The sequence below is a fragment of the Cyclopterus lumpus genome, chromosome 5 (genome assembly GCF_009769545.1).
Source record: "Cyclopterus lumpus isolate fCycLum1 chromosome 5, fCycLum1.pri, whole genome shotgun sequence".
Classification (NCBI taxonomy): Eukaryota; Metazoa; Chordata; class Actinopteri; order Perciformes; family Cyclopteridae; genus Cyclopterus; species Cyclopterus lumpus.
Window position 1 is genome coordinate 6,349,107 of NC_046970.1, and position 16,807 is coordinate 6,365,913.

The 16,807-nt window shown below is 42.2% G+C and overlaps 2 protein-coding genes across 7 annotated transcripts; both read right to left on the bottom strand.

Annotated features, from left to right (window-relative positions):
* Positions 1–213: 213 nt before the first annotated feature.
* Positions 214–9,932, bottom strand: tmf1 (TATA element modulatory factor 1). Its single transcript, XM_034533074.1, has 17 exons — positions 9,330–9,932; positions 7,875–9,235; positions 7,397–7,500; positions 6,875–7,001; positions 6,596–6,701; positions 6,106–6,248; positions 5,150–5,316; positions 4,472–4,628; positions 3,828–3,920; positions 3,547–3,703; positions 3,268–3,460; positions 1,997–2,066; positions 1,817–1,909; positions 1,572–1,694; positions 1,319–1,477; positions 998–1,123; positions 214–914 (listed from the first exon to the last, which is right to left on the bottom strand). The coding sequence occupies exons 1-17, from the start codon at positions 9,460–9,462 to the stop codon at positions 774–776; spliced, it is 3,453 nt and encodes a 1,150-aa protein (XP_034388965.1). The 5' UTR covers positions 9,463–9,932; the 3' UTR covers positions 214–773.
* A 258-nt stretch (positions 9,933–10,190) lies between these two features.
* On the bottom strand, positions 10,191–15,078 carry uba3 (ubiquitin-like modifier activating enzyme 3). 6 transcript variants are annotated; one of them, XM_034533709.1, is made up of 18 exons: positions 15,039–15,070; positions 14,886–14,924; positions 14,117–14,237; positions 13,942–14,022; positions 13,760–13,842; positions 13,574–13,654; positions 13,315–13,358; positions 12,801–12,865; positions 12,528–12,683; positions 12,319–12,421; positions 12,064–12,177; positions 11,816–11,869; positions 11,593–11,629; positions 11,414–11,495; positions 11,219–11,319; positions 11,002–11,065; positions 10,853–10,907; positions 10,191–10,717 (listed from the first exon to the last, which is right to left on the bottom strand). In XM_034533709.1, exons 1-18 carry the CDS (start codon positions 15,056–15,058, stop codon positions 10,629–10,631), a joined length of 1,389 nt encoding a protein of 462 aa, XP_034389600.1. In that variant the 5' UTR covers positions 15,059–15,070; the 3' UTR covers positions 10,191–10,628. The 6 variants fall into 6 exon arrangements, with proteins under 6 accessions (XP_034389600.1, XP_034389602.1, XP_034389603.1 ...); XM_034533711.1 differs by having other exon boundaries at positions 14,671–14,924; positions 15,039–15,054; XM_034533712.1 differs by lacking the exon at positions 14,886–14,924 and having other exon boundaries at positions 15,039–15,078.
* Positions 15,079–16,807: the final 1,729 nt, after the last annotated feature.

Below are 16,807 nucleotides of genomic sequence, written 5' to 3' on the forward strand. Positions count from 1 at the left end.
CTAAAAGATTCTCTCCAAACTGTCTTTTAAAAAAGGACCCTTATACTGTAAATGATATCAAAACCAAGATTAATCATCTATTAATTAGGTGGATAAAAGGCTGAGCTCAGAACTTTGTATGAAACGGTTCAGAACATGGAGATTGTTGTATGAACGTAATGAAAATGCAGACTTCTGTGTGAATCCACATAATTAAAATGAAGAATCATAGTATTTCTCACCACGCAAATACATGTTTATTCATAAGGTTTTAAATCTTTCTCCCTCTTGATTTCCATCACAGACTACTCTTAGGTCTACATGACATTTTGTGATTTGTAAGGAGATAAGAACAATACATAACATTCTCTGTACAATATTGTTTTATATATTCCTTAAACCATTCTGATTATGCATTAAGAAATCAACAATGATGAATTTGTATAGTGCAAAAAAAAACTTGACCATCTCCCAACAGTTGTAAACTGCTTATACAATACTTTAAACATTAGATATTACGCCGAAAGCAAAGTTCGTACACCTGAATGATAAAACGGTGGCTATCCTTCATACTGATTCTGTAAGAATATATTGTATGTTAATGCAAATATTATTATTATGCATAATCCCAACATCCACTCTTAAATATACCATGTGATAATTAATTAAAATAAAATAGATAAAGATAAGAGTTTTCTTTTGACAGTGATGAAACTAAATTCTCTGCATATTCTTTTCTGGTGAATGCAATTGGTTTGTTTGAGAGAGTCCCAAAAGTAACAGTTACAAACAGTTTATTTCTGGTTCTTCAGTAATTCATCAATCTGGGTTTTGTACATGTTCTTCACATCTTCAAGGTCCAATCGCAGCTCTTCTGCCTCTTCAGCTTTTTCTCCATACATCTGCAGGATAGTGTTGTGCCTCTGCTCCAGATCCTGCAACGCACAGCCGCACGCATTAGAAGAACCCCTGCAAATACAGCATTTAGGTATCCTGCATCTGCTTATACAGCCCTTACCTTGAGTTGAACTTTCAACGTGGGGATCTCCTGCACCATCTCGTCCATCTCATCATTTTGATTTGTGAGTCGAACGAGCTCCTCTGCCATCACAGAACGACTCCTCTCTAGACTGGAGATCTCAAACTGCATAAACAGAGGACAGAAAGAGGGTACGGTTGCAGTTTAATTACCATATTTAAATACTTTTTTTACATTTTTGTAAGGAAACATTGTTGATTTGGTCGGCCCTGTGTCTGCAGACAGGTGGCGCTGACATGTAGCAGAACCATCAAATTATAATTTTAACAAGCTTTATCTGGCATGGTTCTGAATTGCTACCTGCAGTTGTGTTATCTCCCCTTCTCTGAGTTTGAGCTGAGACTGGAGGTTCTCTATGATGCTGGAGCCTCCGGATAGCCTGGCGGCCTCGTAAAGATTGGTCCCGCTCATCGACATAGACATGGTCATGGTACCCAGAGAGTGGTCTGAACAGTCATCCTGTGTAAGAATGAAACAAAAGTGCAGGGCCGGTCAAGCGACACAAATCCAAGCATGCAAAGACCGCATAATCATACATTTTCACAGCGTGTACCTGGGAAAGAATAGAGGTGTGTAGACCAGCATTGTCGGCCCCACTGATGGAGCTCGAGCGGGACAGCGAGGGTGTGGAGGAGGCTGGAGGCTCTCCTACAGAATGGGTCATGGTCCTCCGGTCCTAATGAGAAAACACACCGCGACTTTTAGAGAACAGAATTAAGACATCTTAACCGTCTAAATTGAGAAATTCTGATGAGATGAAACGGACTAAAGATTGATAATCTCTAAATCATCATGAACCTTTTCCTTGAGTGCCTCGTGCGCCAGGTAGCATTTCTTCTTCTCTTGCTCCACCTTGATCTTCTCCATCTCTAATTGATTGGTCAGCAGCAGCTGGTGGAAGAAGAGAAAACGATGCACGTGAGGGAGTTGTTTATTCGAGGAGAACAACAAGCGTGAGAGGGAGCATTAAAAAGGTACCTTTTCTTTCTTGGCCTCTTCTAGCAAGCGGATGTGTTCTCCTCGCAGATTTTCCAAATCAACGTGCTCCCTACATTGAGATAACGAGCAATAAGTCATGACAATTGGCTATATCACGGACACAAAGCTGGTGAAATACCCCTGTGACATGTCTGGAATGAGATGAGCATAAAAGTGTGCAACATGATGTGAATCCTCTATGAGCTTTTTCCACTCAAAAAGGAGCTATACAGTTCCCCAAGCAGCCACAAGCTGTATACAAAATTAGCTTAAACATATCATATTTTCAGACAAACATAATTTACACCTTTCAGTAAGAGCTAAAAATGCTCCGAGGCATCCAGGGGTCAAACTTAGTAATCGTCTACTCTGTAATGAAATGCGGAAACCATTGCGCCACTGGCCCATTAACAGCGACTCGAGTCCCCCCGGCCTCCTCCTCGTCCCACTCTGACTCACAGATGGGTTTGTTGTGAAACCAAAACACTCACCAGCACCCATTAGCATTACAAGGGGAGATGTGGTGATGGCATTTTCCTCAACAGTCCCACAAGTGTTGTTCTACCCAGAAAAACTATGCCAGTAATATTCACACATATCTATCTGTAATACATCCAACCAAAAGTTAGATAATCAGGGGGAAATCAACAGGCGGTAAGGAGTGCATGCAGCGTAACATTCACTGTCTACTAATGGTTTATAACAAGGTTTCTGGAAATAATGACAAATAAAACTAACTTCAGACAAGACAAAAACATTTGGAGTTAGCTATAGAGCACTTATTGATTGTTGGCTCCTCCCCTTTGTCCTGCAACACAAATCTGCGCAATATAAATACACAATGCGCCTTGCAATAAAAAATGCTTTCTGTCAGTACACAAAGATGTGTAGTTATATTTTAGTTAGTGGAATTTGTTTTACCTTTTTGTACTTAGTTAATATTCTTTGCTGTTTATTACTTAGTCTTAGTCTTGTGTTTGTACTTTTCTGCTGTAATCCTGTACATTTCTAACTAATAAAGGATTATCTAATAAAGGATACACTTTCTTTATGGTCTAGTGGTTAGGATATCATATCATAATTCAAATTAAACCAAATCACTCGACCATGCATCCGATCACCTATCTAATACCACACGTTCCAAAAGGCACGAATAAATGTCCCGATAAGAAACTAGTATATGTAGAGAACAGAATTAGTGAGGAGGACTGGCTGGATGTGACCATATCAATTAACATTGTAGGCTTGAGTTTTAAGTTGTAATTTGTTACCTGCTGCTCTCGTCCTCAAGTTTCTCTCGCTTGCTCTTCTCAGCATCCACCTGTGCCAGGAGTCGGGCCTTCTCCTGACGGAACAGGGAGTTCTGGGACTCGAGAGAGATCAGCTGGGACTTGATGGTCAGAAGGTCTTCAGTTGCTGATCGCTCCTTCTCCACAGCGACAGCCAGCTGTGCCTGGGCATCGGCTGTTAAAAAGAAAAGACCCAAAAAAAGATGTAAAGCTTTTTGCAACACAAACAAACAAACACACACACAGTACAACTCCTCTTACCTAGCCTGTCTGAGATGTTCTCCTCCAGTTTTTCCCAGGATGCCGTCTGTCCGCCCAATGAGGCCTGTAAGTTCTCAATCTGTCGCAGCAGGGGTCGTGTTGCCGAGGTAACACTCTGACTGAGCTCCTGGTTCCTTGTCTCTGCCTCCTGAAGCCTCTGTGGAAGATGAAAAGACAAAAAAATACGTTGTGCATTAATTTAAATAAAGTGTGGTTATTTCTACCCCTTGCCAAAGGGAACCAGCTTGGTAGGATATCTTCTAAGCAGCATATTATGTTACCTGGTGCAGCTCTCTGATCTCCTCCCTCAAATAATCTTCTTTTCTTGCTTGCTGTTGCTCAGCCCTCTGCAGGGCCACTCTCAGGTCAGCCACCTGTGCACAACATGAAACAAAAAGGTAAGAAAGGATGTACTGTTCAACTTTGCAGTGTGTTTCAAATAATGATAAGGAACAGTAATTCAGGAACTGGTCAGGCTTACTTTCCTCTACATGTGAAATTATATTTAACAAAATACCACTTCAGCATGCTTTATTGACATTGGTAAATGACCATTTGTAGTAGCATTTCTAAAAAAAAGACATGCTGTAGACATTCACTAGAACGACACTCCCTAGGTGCAGGGAAACAACATCTGGGTACAGTGAAGGAATCACACACTGTCAACCATGTGTGCGTGTGTGAGTGAGTAATCATAACAGGCAAATGTTTGGTTATGGGCCGCAGCATCTCCTGTCCGACAGGAAATCAAATAACAACCAAATCCCCATTTGAGGAATGGGGTTTATTGAGGCTGCACCAAAGCCTACTGTAGTGTAAACGTAACGTGTAACGCATCCAAGGTGTGCTGGGTTGCTCATGCAGCAGCAAACTAGCAGGTCTGAGGAGCCTTTAACGCTTTATTTACATGCATAGCCTGTGTTACCTGATTGGCCAGAGCCTCTTGTTGCAGCTGGGCCTCCTCCTGGGCCTTCTCCAGAGCCAGGCTTAGCTGCTCCTTGGCCTGCGTTTCCCTGCTCTGGGACGCCTCTTCGGCCTCACTCGTTCTGCTGACGTGAGCCTTGTGAAGTACCGCCAGCTCCCTGACAACAGAGGTGTCGAAGTAGACCATTAACACCATAACCCTATCACAAGTGCCGTCCCTATTTGTAACAACAGTGGGGCATTTGTTGTTGTTTGGCTCTGTACTGCCGCACACTGGAGCTGTAATGACACAATGACGATGGGGTATATCTTTTTAAAGTGTACGCTAATTTGTACGGTTACTCTCTGAACCCCTTGAAACTGGGGGACTATGTATAAAAGTGGTTACAATTCCCCATACTGTTCACCCAATGTAGCCGTAAACATCTTCAAATAAATGGTGGAAGGCAACGCGCTAGCCTCGATTTTCATTGCGCCATTTCAAATCCAATAAACTAGTATCTCTCAATAAATGTGTCCCTTTTCAAATACTTAGTCTGCACCGTTTCCTCTGTGCAACCATGAAATAATACAATGAGACGTGAAGTGCAATATAATTTCTGGCTTGTGAGAATACATTTACAGTAAGAGCTCTCATTGTTAGCATTCAGTGTTGATAGAGGGGTGTGTCAGTGTTTACTTATAAGAGCTGTCCAGAGCAGCCTGGACGCTCCTGTTGTTCTCCTGCAGCTCCTCAGAGTCCGTCTGCAGCCGGCTGAGCTCCTTCTCCTGCCGCTCCACCACCGCGTTCAGCTTCTTGATGTTCTCCCTGTGCTGTTTCTCCACCTCTTCTTTCCCATCTAGAACCTAAAACACACAAAAAAAAACACTTGACTTGCAGCCATGATTATACTACTTATGGTTATTTAGGCAAATCCAAACGTACCGTGAGACTTTGGGGAAAAATAAGTATTGTTTTACAAAAGGCAGATGTTGAAAGACAAAACGATGGCGTTATTAAAAGTTGTAAATCAAAAGTAACATAACGCCATTAAACTTAATTTGCATTTCTTCAAGCCCCACACAAAACATTCACAAACGTTGGAAATAAATGTAATTTTGCAAGCTAGACCGGGCAGGATTTAGTTTGCAAACTGATAACTAAAAATGTGTCAAAGACTGGAACAGCCAAAATGACTAAGAGAACCAAACCCCAACTGGTGAACCTCACCTCCTCCAATTGGACCAAAGTAACTGAACATGCAGAACAATGCAAATGCTGAGAACTCAAACTGTTCAGTTCAAATATGTTTACTGGAGTTAGCCTTGATTTTTGTTTTAATTACTTTTTTAACTTAAGATGTAACCCTTAACAATCAATATCAACAATGTCTCAATGAGACATTATTCATAATAGCAAGCACATAAACAAAAGTCAATTTAACATCAAACTTCAAATTTTGTTCAAACAACACTAAATTGAAAAAGGGGGAAAAAAACAAATCCAACTAAAATTTAGATAATCAAAATTGACAGTGACTGATCATGACAACTTCATCACATATCACCAAACCTCAAAAGTGATGAAAGCAGAAATTTCACAATGGCAGGGAAAACATTAATTCTATTGCGAAACCGACATTTTTAACAATGTACCTGCTGCAGCTGCTGGAGCTCCTCCTCCTGCTCCTTGATTTTCCTCTGTTGCCTGGTGATCCTTGTGTCGCTCTCCTTCTCCTTCACACGCAGCTTCTTGATGATGTTGCTGTGCTGCAGCTGCTGCTTTGACAACTTTTCGCCTGACAAATAAAATAAAAACACAGATGCTGAGACCGACACCCACCTGTGCCCGAGCAATATTTCAGTGACAAGCTGTTCTTTCTTCGACCATCCATACTCGACTTGTGCATAATTTCTTCCCTGATAAATGGTTTTCTATAAAGTTTTCATTCACTCATAACCCCAGTCCAATAATTACAGACAAGTCTTTTAGGGCTTAGTGCTGTCCGTAACTTTTTTTAAAAGTTGGATATAGTAAAAGCAGCTTTATGTTGAACATTTTCTTGACTGTACCACCTGTCTGGAGTGGTACCATGTGGGTTGGTGGAGGGGAAGACTTATAGACGGTTACATAATTTAGTCTTACCTTCTTCCAGCAGGCCTTTGATCTGCTCTTCCTTCTCTCTGATGATCTCCATTGTATCACTGGAGTGAAGTCTTGTCGAAAGCTCTTCTTGCAGGCCTTTTATTTCCTGTAGCATAGCGAAATGTCATCTTTGACTTTGGACATGTTAGATTTCAACATAAAAGTAAATAAATATTGGATAGTTGTAGAAAAGAATAGAAACTTTAGTAGCTTTTGGATAACTCTCTCAATGCAGTGCGGAAGGAGAGGGACACATCAGATCACTCGTATGTGAATTACCTTCTTGGCTATGTCTCGTTCTTTGCATGCCAGTTGAGCCTTCCTCTCTGCATCCGCTATGCGCTGTGTGAACTCATCCTTGAGGGACTGAACAGCAGAGCTCTCCTCCTTCAGGCTTATCACTTCACTAGAGGATGAACAGACTCATTAGTGGAAGAGCTCATTGTCAAAAGCTATACAGCCTCAAAGCCAAGGTGGATTGTAACAGTTCTGCAGGAGTAGATTATTTAAAGCATTTAACAATCACTGTGGCTTCAGGAAAACATCACTTGAAATGATCAGCATTATCTCTTAAGTGTAGTCACGTTAATTACATAAAAAGGAACATAAATCCAGAGCATTTAAAACATGATTGTAGCTTAATATACAAGTTCAACAAGTCCAGCGCATTGAAACAACACAATACGGTGGCACTATGTTATCTTGTCTGATGGACGAGAACATTAACCCCCTGGTGAAAACTGCTTTCTTATCACCATTATTTACAGTGCCATTGTGCGCATGCGCGTGTGTGATACTTACTCTTTGAGATTGTCACACTTCTCCTCCAGTCTGGCTTTGTCTTTGCTGACTGCCAGCAGCTGAGACTCTCTTTTCTCAAGGCGGCCTGACAGCTCGTCAATGACCTACAACATGTGCATAACATTTTATTGTGTATAAGAAGAGCCTGCACATATAAATGTCCCTCATAAAAGGAGAGTAGCGGGGTCTTGGATAAATATACTGTGAGAGTTTTACGGTTGCCCTCTTTGTGTAGCATAACAAATTCTGGGACCAATGGGAGAAATACTGATGCTTTTGAACCAAAAAAGCTGACAATATATTGGAAGATAATTTAAAATACACTAGTGTTCAATTGGCAAAATTGCAATTAAATGGGTGAAACAAAGTCTTGCTCCAGACAACAAGCTCAGACGAATATATAACACACACACACACACACACACACACACACACACACTACACTGTCAGCTACCAAATAAGACAATAATTGTGCTACCTTTTGAAGCTCCAATATCTGAACTGTCGAGACACTTTTCATCTCTTCTGTGATTGGTGGAGTGATCTGCTCCTCAGCTTTGGAGGTGGGATCAGACAGTGTGACATTAGCCTCAGATTCCTGTTCTGTCAACTCCTCCGGCGGCTCACTGTTGACAGGTGTAGCACTCCGTCCACTCTCCTCCATTTCATCCAGCGACTGCTCCCTCATTGTTTCAGTAAAGCCCTCTTCTTCCTCCTCCTCCTCCTCCTCTCCTTCATTCGCCACCACGCCATCCTCCTGCTTTTGGCAGACAGCTGACGACACCGTTAGAGGAGGGCCTGCAGTGACAGACGCTAGTGTCCGACTGCCAGGGATCTCATCGTCTGAGTTAACCTCACTGACACTCCGGCTATCCAGTGACTGCACACTGAATGAATCTATGCGTTCAAATGCATCCGAAGATGAGCCACAACTCTCTGTGAGTTTGGAATAGTCCTCCAGTCGGGGGAAATCTTCACAGGTGGAGGCAGTGAGAAGCTGGAAGGAGCCCTGCATTAGGTGAAGGCCAGCCTTGCCCTCCCCTGTTTCTTGTCTGGAGCTGGCTGAGCTTTCACTCAACACCGACTCGTGGTCAAGCACTTCAATGTCACTGGTGGTCGAGGTTCCTGAGGAGAAAGCGCTGACTGGCGGAGAGGGGGTATCATTTTGGCGGTCCTCCCCCTTTGAGTCTTTGTGCTCTATGAGTACTTCCTTAGAGGGCGGGGAGGGCGAAGGATCACAAGGTGCAGCGCTCTCAGGTTCAGAAGTGACAGCGGCGGGTTCTGGTGAATCTGTAGTATCCGGCTCAATCTGGTGATCTGATGGAGTCTGTGAGTGCTCCGTGTTTGTGTCTGCAGAGCCAACATCTGTTTTATCACTGCTCTTGTCGCCGTCAGGGTTACAAGGGAGGTCGCTGGAGGAAGACGGAAAAAATGGCTGCAGGACGATAGTGTCTGCATTAGATGACTCGAGCTCAACGGGCCGACTCTCAGCGACTGTCTGGTTCCCATGGCCCTTGTCAGCAGGCGCTTGCTTTTGAGTCTCCACTTCTTTTTGTGCCACAGCCTCTTCGGCGTTGTCCTTTTCCTTCTCCTGAGGCCGCCTCTGAGACTTAGCAGGGGGTACAGACACCACCTGGGCGTTGGTGACACCTTGCACGTCTCCAGGAGGCAGAAAGCCACTGAAAAAGTTCTCAGATTCATCCACAACTGTGCGGGTGACAGGCGTGGTGATGGCCTCGGAGGACGGAGGAGGCGTGGTGGTCTTTTCCTCAGGGGGCGCTTCCCACTGAGTCATTCCCCATCCTCCGCTCAACGACAGCTTCCCAGGTATTGTGACGTCTGACAGAAAAGAAATTGCACAACCAGTTGTAGCGGTAATCTGACATTTGCATATGGCAACATTAGCTTTTACCCCCCACGTTACCCTACTTACCGTCGAAGGGCAGTACAACGATGTTACCCCATTGGTCCTCTTCTTTGATGTCCAGAACTCGGTCGATTGACTTCTGAGCTGTCGTTAAAGCTTGTTTGGCGAAGCTGGACAGAGACGCGTTGAACCAACTCATTTTGGGCTGTGAGGCTAACGCAGCTAGTTAGCTCTCGCCGAGTTGTCAAACGGACCTTACACGGAATTTGGAGTCACCACACAAAGTCACCGACACCGTCTTTGCATTTTCTCCTCTCAACCTTAAGCAACACTACTTTCTAAATGTCGTGCTGTCCAGGAACGCGTCGCTGACAGCCAGCTACCGCTTCGCTAGCTGTGGCGTCAGTGTGAAGAAGGGACGGCATCGAGCCCAGACACAGATACCGCTCGCGCACTGCCCAGTTGGCGTTCAATACCGCGTCATTTCTCATGTAGATATACGGGTATCTCTAACACCGCGTCCAGAACTCTACGGCGGTCAAAAACGAAACAACCCGGGCTTCTTTCGGCTCCCTTGTTCGGCCGTCATCGTTTGTTTTGGTCGCCCCATTAGCCTGCTGCTCGCTACTTCCTTTTACCACGTAGCACGATGACGTCACGGCCCTGTCTGCCTGCAGCCTGCTGCTCTGACTCGGCCTGAGATGCTCACGTGCATTTTTAATTGTTAGACTTCCAAATTATAAGGATTAAGGATACGCGCATGAGCACGTCTCAGCCTTATGTATTTGTGAGCAGACGCCGTGAAAAGACACCGTTTATATTGATGCGTGGAATCAAACGAAATCTCAATTCTACATGCTAATATTGAGTGAATACGCTTTAATTCACTAAAATTAATGAGTGCATAAAGAAAATAGCAACTTTGTAAGAAAAACATTTTTTTTATTCCAGTTCACACATTATTATTGTCTGCCAATTACCACTTCAGTGGTTACTGCAACTAAAAAACTGTTGGGATAAATAAATATTCAAAACCAGAACATGTACATCATATTTACCAAAGTAACCATTGTGTGTGTCTTTGCTTGCATGTAGCAATGCTTGAGGTTATAGTGCATATCACACATTAAAGCAGAAATCCTCAACATTAGCAGGTAATGTATCACCAAAAGAAAAGACAATGTATGAACTATGATTGTGGCTTTTCAGTGCAAAACATTAGTCAATAAGTACACTAAAACAATGAAATTACACTAATTTACACTGTAAACGGTTCCAGTTTTCAGGCCATTTTAAATATGCTGCATTCAGAGTTGACCAAGAAACAAGAATGACATCAACTAGTTGTGAGTGCTTGAGTTCATCCTATGAGGTAAAGCAGAGTCTGAACAACATGGTTTGGGGTGTGGTGGCATCAGCTACAGCCAGCTCTTGTCCGTCACTCAGCCCCAGCTCTGAAAAAAACAAACATGTTCAGAGCAGTAGTGAGTCAGCATATTCACAGTGTACTCATCTCACCAATTCAGATTGGAGGCATTGACATATCTAGGATTCAGTTTACATTTTTTTTTTTTTTAAAACCACCTCACCCTTCAGGGTTTTGGACAGATTTGGCCGTGTCCTCTGTTCAATTGAAGCTACAGACTGCAAGACAAAATACCAACTGAATGTAGGCTCAAACCAAAACGGGCAAGATTGCTATTAATACTAATAAAAACAGAAACCAGAGGTTAATTACCTGTAAATATAATGTTTTGTTCTTTCCTTCCACTGTTGCGGTTAAAGCAGGTGATTTCATTTGTCTGAAAAAACACAGTATAATTCGGTTGTTGAAGGTCACGTGTAATGAACAACTACAAATCTAACAGCAAGCAAATATAACCATAAGGAGAAGTTAAGTAGGGTGGCACAGTGCAGTAAAAAGTAATACATCATAATCAGGCAGCTAAACCTACAGGGAGGCACTCTCAGTCAGGTGGTCCAACATCTCCTGGAGTTTGGAAGATGGGGAAAAGTGCAAGTCCAGAGGTACTTGGCTGCAGGCCGAACAGTTTTCCTGCATCAGAGGTGAACGTTAACATATGTTTTACAAAAAGGCAAATTCATCACTGAAGCACCTATGAGCTGCCAGATGAAATTCAGGGACAAACCTTCCGTTCTGCCTCAAAAGTGTAGGTGTACAGGCCGTCAACATCGTTGAAGACCATGTAGTTGTTGAGAGGTATGTAGGCACTGCAGAGGCAGAAATTAATCAATCCCATTAGAAATTATGAAATGGTTTATACTTCACTTTGTGGGTATGGCTGCCAAGCCGAACCTGCAAACTCACCTTGATGCTATTTTGAAAACCTCGGTTGCGCAAGCAGCTGTGTAAAAATAAACAAGGAAAAGAAACAGTTATCTCCGGGTACACCGTTCCTTTTACAGAAAGTTATTCTACCCATAACTGTTTGGAAACGATTAACTCTTTAACGGCAGGGCGTACAATCTTTGATAAAGACATCAGGTCCACAGCTCTCTAACACACCGTCACATGTATTCAAGCGACTTACCAGCTATCACAGCATTTGTCGACGCTACAGCAGGAATGATCCTCTTTACAACACCTGCAACATTAAATTAGAGTATAGAAAATATTAATGTTTTGGACTGCTAAAAATGGACCATCAACGACATAAAAGTATTTGCTGATCAGCGCAAACATCAATGAGATAAATGTAGCTGTTTTATGTTCTTTGGCTCGTCTTTCAGCATTAGCAGTGTTCTGTTGGTGACGGATAGATGTGCTATCTGTGCTCACCCTGGGTTAGTCTGTATGTGACCCCTGTTATGTTGAAGTCTGCTGCCCTCTCCAGGGATCTCTGGTACACCCACTGGATATGCTCTGGGTCGTCCCCATCCAGGACCACACCATCTAATCCACATAAACACAAACAAGAAGTTTTAAAAAAAGGTCTTAAAAGTCAGGAGTCGGGTTTGTTGAGCCTCTTCATAACCATTCTAAACATTACAAAGACCACTGAACAGAAAATGATAACTGCAGTGTGATTCATACCTCCAAAGGGCGTCTCTTTGGGCCACAGCAGCATCCGGACATACTCAATGCAATGTTCTGGCAAACGAGGCATGGAGGCTATTGTACACATGGGGAAGTTGATCTACAAAAACAGGTTGATTTTTAATAACAACAAACTAAACAGGAAATTATTCTGTAAGACCACTATGGGGTGTTATTTTATGTTTACAAAAAAAATGCTACCTCACCTGAGGAGGGTAAAGCTCAAGGGTACAGTCGATGCAGGCAGTCATGCCAGGGAGGATGACTCTAGCGTTGCCTTTAAAGCCTTCCGTCCCACCATCAATTAAAGGAATGATGGAACTAGGGTCTAAGACACCATCCTCAAACACCAGCAAAGACAGCTGCAGAGGATATATGTTCCTTTTAGCACGATACAGCTTTACCATTTTACATTTGAGAGAAAAAAATAAGCATTTGGCCAAAGTACTGAGACTGCGGTTAAAAGAGCAATAACTTACCAGCATACCATTCATCCACCTCCTGGCAACTATAGAGTCCAGTCCACAGACAATTATATGGAATTCTAGATGAATGAAAGAAGGATATATAAATTCTAATATAATGTCTGATAACGACAAAGTCAAAGCAGTAGGAGTGTAACAACATTGTATGATGCAAAACCAAATTGCATTGTAGCACTGAAAAATGAAATGCTGTTTCATTTAAAAAATAATCTTATCAGTGGCTATGTGAGCGGTAAGAAGTGCTGTGAAGCAGTGTTTTAGAAAGGGTGTTGACCAAAATAACAAGCAAGTCGCAAGTACAATCTATTTTTGGCTCTTGTTAACTGCTGGAATGGATTTTTAGTCTGTGCCTTTTGGTCACATGTAGTTCTATTTTTGTGAAAAGTATTGTAAGTGTATGAAACCGTGAGCCCCGCATTAAACCGAGCTATAAAGCAACGGGAATCGTTACACCCTCTCCAACCCCACATTCGGAAGGTTGCAACTGAAATGTCTTAATGATACTTACGTCTGTAGAATGTCTCATCTATGTCTTGAATTTTCTTAAAATGTCTGCACAAAGCATTAAGGAGAAGTTTAGTTTGGACCGAATGTCCACTTGCTGTCACAACCCAACAACTAAGGACAGTGTGTAATCTACATGGGGGTTAGCCGCTTGCAACATTGTACACCTTTTAATCTTGTGGATTGTAGTTTGGACTTTTTAAACTACTGCATTTCTATCAAGCATGTAAAATCTTGTTATAGTTGTTCAATCAAAAGGATACGGGACTACACAGCATCCAGGTATGCGGTTGTTGACGAAATCAGCTGCCACGTTCGCCTTGGGTCGACCTACATCGGTCGGCCTGGTCAACATCACACACGCACATTAAAAGAACATATCTAATTGATTCAAACATTACACAAAACGACAATAAATTGACATTTCATTTTCACGTAATTTTTCTGACCTGAAGAGAAACTGTCGATTTAGGTTTGACACATCAATGGTGTCCATGTCAACAACATGAATGTTGCGAAAGCCTGACAAAGCCTGAGCCACAACAGGAACAAAAACCAAGAAAGTGTTGGCCATTTATTAAAGCGGAAATCATAGCTTCCAAATATTTCTAAAATATAATAGTGATCATACCAGGTCTTTCAGTAGCTCACATCCCAGACCACCAGCACCAATGACGAGGATTTTGCAGGTTTCAAGCATGAACTGCAATGACTGTGGCGAGAAGCGATGAAGACATTATATTCTAAAGCAACGCAAGACGACAAATAAAAAAAACCGGCATAATTACGATCCTGGAAATTGTTACCTCTGTGCTGGGTTCAAAGTCAGGATGCGTGAAGGGCCCCGACCTTTCTAGAAACTTTTTGATATGGTTCCACCGACCGTCCCACTCACAGGTGCGTCCACTGCCTCCATCGACCACCATCCTGGAGACAAGAATACAAGTACATTTAGGACATGTCATCAGTAGTATTTTATGGTATGTGGCATGCATAACATTGTTGTGTTTTGATATTACACAAAAGCTTCTCCTACTGGACTCATGCACACAAAATAAATAAACAATCAATCAAACCCTAAACATTAAACTGTTTCCAGTTCAGAGCAGGTCATGCATGAGTACTATGTTAACATCCACTTGTGTTTTGATGTCTGTCCTTTGTCAGCGTCTGCTCTCACGTGTTATTTTACAGCTCCATGAAAATGATATTAACCTGAATCATATTGCATATGACATGTGGGCGTTTCTGACCCTCTGCCCTTTTACGGGTTCGTCTCCTGACTGGACATTTCCCGACAGCTAGGCTAGGTGAATAGCTAGCATGACAACTGTAAGAAGGTAGAGTAAAAACCTCTCACTTTGCACGCAGGTGAACGACGCCATCCATGTTTTACCGTACAGGCGTGTTAGCTACTCACGAGCGACTGCTTGGTATTCTTGACCCTAGCCTAGAGTCGCCGTACTCCCTTTATAAACCAATGTCAGATATTAGCTTCTTCAGATAGCTGACGTTAACCTTCCCCCTGCCTGGTAATCTCAAACCTTCCGCCAGTTCTACCAATTCATCACTAACTTCTCAGTCAGCTCCACTACTCTCCTTCTTTTCTTCTCCCTAAAAAGAGAGCATAAAAGAAGGTTCATTCATGCTGTGCCTTCGGAGGTTAATGAGATTTGAAAGCATCTTTCGGGCAGTTAATGACTGTTTCTTGCTTCGGCAGCTACTTACGGCTCATCCGCGTCCGCCATGTTTGGCCACTTATGCGCATTCAAAGGCCGACGTCGACAGTAGTAAATACAAAATCTCGTGTGCAATAATACCAACATTGTCTCAAAGACAAATGTAGGTTTAGTAGTAGTTTTTATATTAGCCCAACATAGCTATTGAGTTGTGTATAGAGGCACTGGATATGATAAAAGGCACATAATCTAACTGAGCATTAGCAATGTATTTTTAGCTGAATATAATAGTTCCGATAGTTGTGAAGGCAACATTGTCAACAGACCACGACAAAGACGGTAGATACACCCCAGCTCCAACAGGTGGCAGCATTTACCTTTTATTTGCGTATGGCTCAGAGCTGGACAGTTCATCCGCCACTGTGCAGACCTGTGGATGATATCAAACTGTATTTCTGTCACAAATGCTCATTGTTAACGTGTATTTAGCACAGATGTCCACATGTTGGCAGGTTTTCATGAAAAATGTGCAAGTTTGTATGAATGTATACATAGGAGAAATGGGCTTAATAAGAGCGATCCCAGTTAAATAATTGACTCTACTCGTAATTACTTGATAATTGCTCTGCTCTGTATTGTTCAGCCCTATAATTTAAGCAATTACCTATAAAACCATTTAACAGTCAAGGAGGGACAGGAAGAGAGAAATGGCCAATGTGAGTTAAATAAACCAAGAGCATAATCAAATTGTTATGGATTCAAACTGTAGCTGGATCAATAATTTAATCTTTCAATTATTTTACAGCACTTATCATTGTATTGCTATTATGTCATTAACTTGCAACAAACAACTGAACAAAAGCACTTTGTGAAACTGCATAAAGATTAACTTTGTCACAGATTTATTGGTTTGGGTTGCTTCATTGTGAATGGCTGCATGAGGCACTTAGCATGAATAAGACATGAAATTGAGATTCTGTTATTAAGTTTAATGACTTTACTAGTGAGGGCATCTCCCTCACGTATCTGATTTACGGTGTCCACATTGTGCTAATGAATCTTGGTGTTTAATCTCTCATTACAGAATGATTAATAAACCTTGGACGGGCTTCTTTGCATTTTAAGAGACATGCCTGTGGGCACATAAACATAATTAATCCATCTGGCTGCAGCCCCTCTGATATTATAGGAAATGATACCTTTTGCAGAGGTCATCAAATAACTGCCTAATGTATGCATCAATAGCATGGTGGTGCTCTCATATTATTTGGGATACTGTGTGTGTGTGTGTGTGTGTGTGTGTGTGTGTGTGTGTGTGTGTGTGTGTGTGTGTGAAAGAGAGAGAGAGATAATATAGAGCTTTTTTTTCTCTCAGAGTTTTGATGATTTGAATGATTTGATGGAGTATCAAGATTTCTTTTTCAGATTCTTAATGAGATGTTCCAAATGACAGCCTCCGAAAACTGATAACTAAAAATAACTGCTGCGGCCATGTCCTTCATAGCTGACTGCCTGCCATCTCAGCCCTCCTCTCTCTCTCTCTCTCTCTCTCTCTCTCTTTATATTTCTTCTGTCTGTCTTGTCTTCTTTCATTTACCGCTATGCTTTCATGTTAAACAAAAGGGAAATGAGATGAAATTTCATCAAAGAAAGATGGAAGATATAAGCCCACGAGACACTTAAAAATCTGTTGTATTATGAATGAAGACTATTGCTGTGGGGGTATTGCTCAAAGGCACGTTAGTAGGTATGACTGGGCCCAGATCTTCAGGTTCAAGCAATGCCTCCTTTATTGGTTTTACCTCCAGCATTATTCCA

What these genes read in the sequence shown, in the direction of transcription:
- tmf1 (XM_034533074.1), bottom strand. Translation starts at nt 9,462, where the DNA reads ATGAGTTGGTTCAACGCGTCTCTGTCCAGCTTCGCCAAACAAGCTTTA. An exon ending in AACGAGACATAGCCAAGAAG is followed by an intron (nt 6,702 to 6,874) that starts GTAATTCACATA and finishes GCTATGCTACAG; the next exon opens with GAAATAAAAGGCCTGCAAGA. An exon ending in CAAAGGCCTGCTGGAAGAAG is followed by an intron (nt 6,249 to 6,595) that starts GTAAGACTAAAT and finishes TTTATTTGTCAG; the next exon opens with GCGAAAAGTTGTCAAAGCAG.
- uba3 (XM_034533708.1), bottom strand. Translation starts at nt 14,953, where the DNA reads ATGAACCTTCTTTTATGCTCTCTTTTTAGGGAGAAGAAAAGAAGGAGA. An exon ending in GTAGTGGAGCTGACTGAGAA is followed by an intron (nt 14,238 to 14,885) that starts GTTAGTGATGAA and finishes TCTTGTCTCCAG; the next exon opens with GATGGTGGTCGATGGAGGCA. An exon ending in TTGAGCTTTACCCTCCTCAG is followed by an intron (nt 12,422 to 12,527) that starts GTGAGGTAGCAT and finishes CTGTTTTTGTAG; the next exon opens with ATCAACTTCCCCATGTGTAC.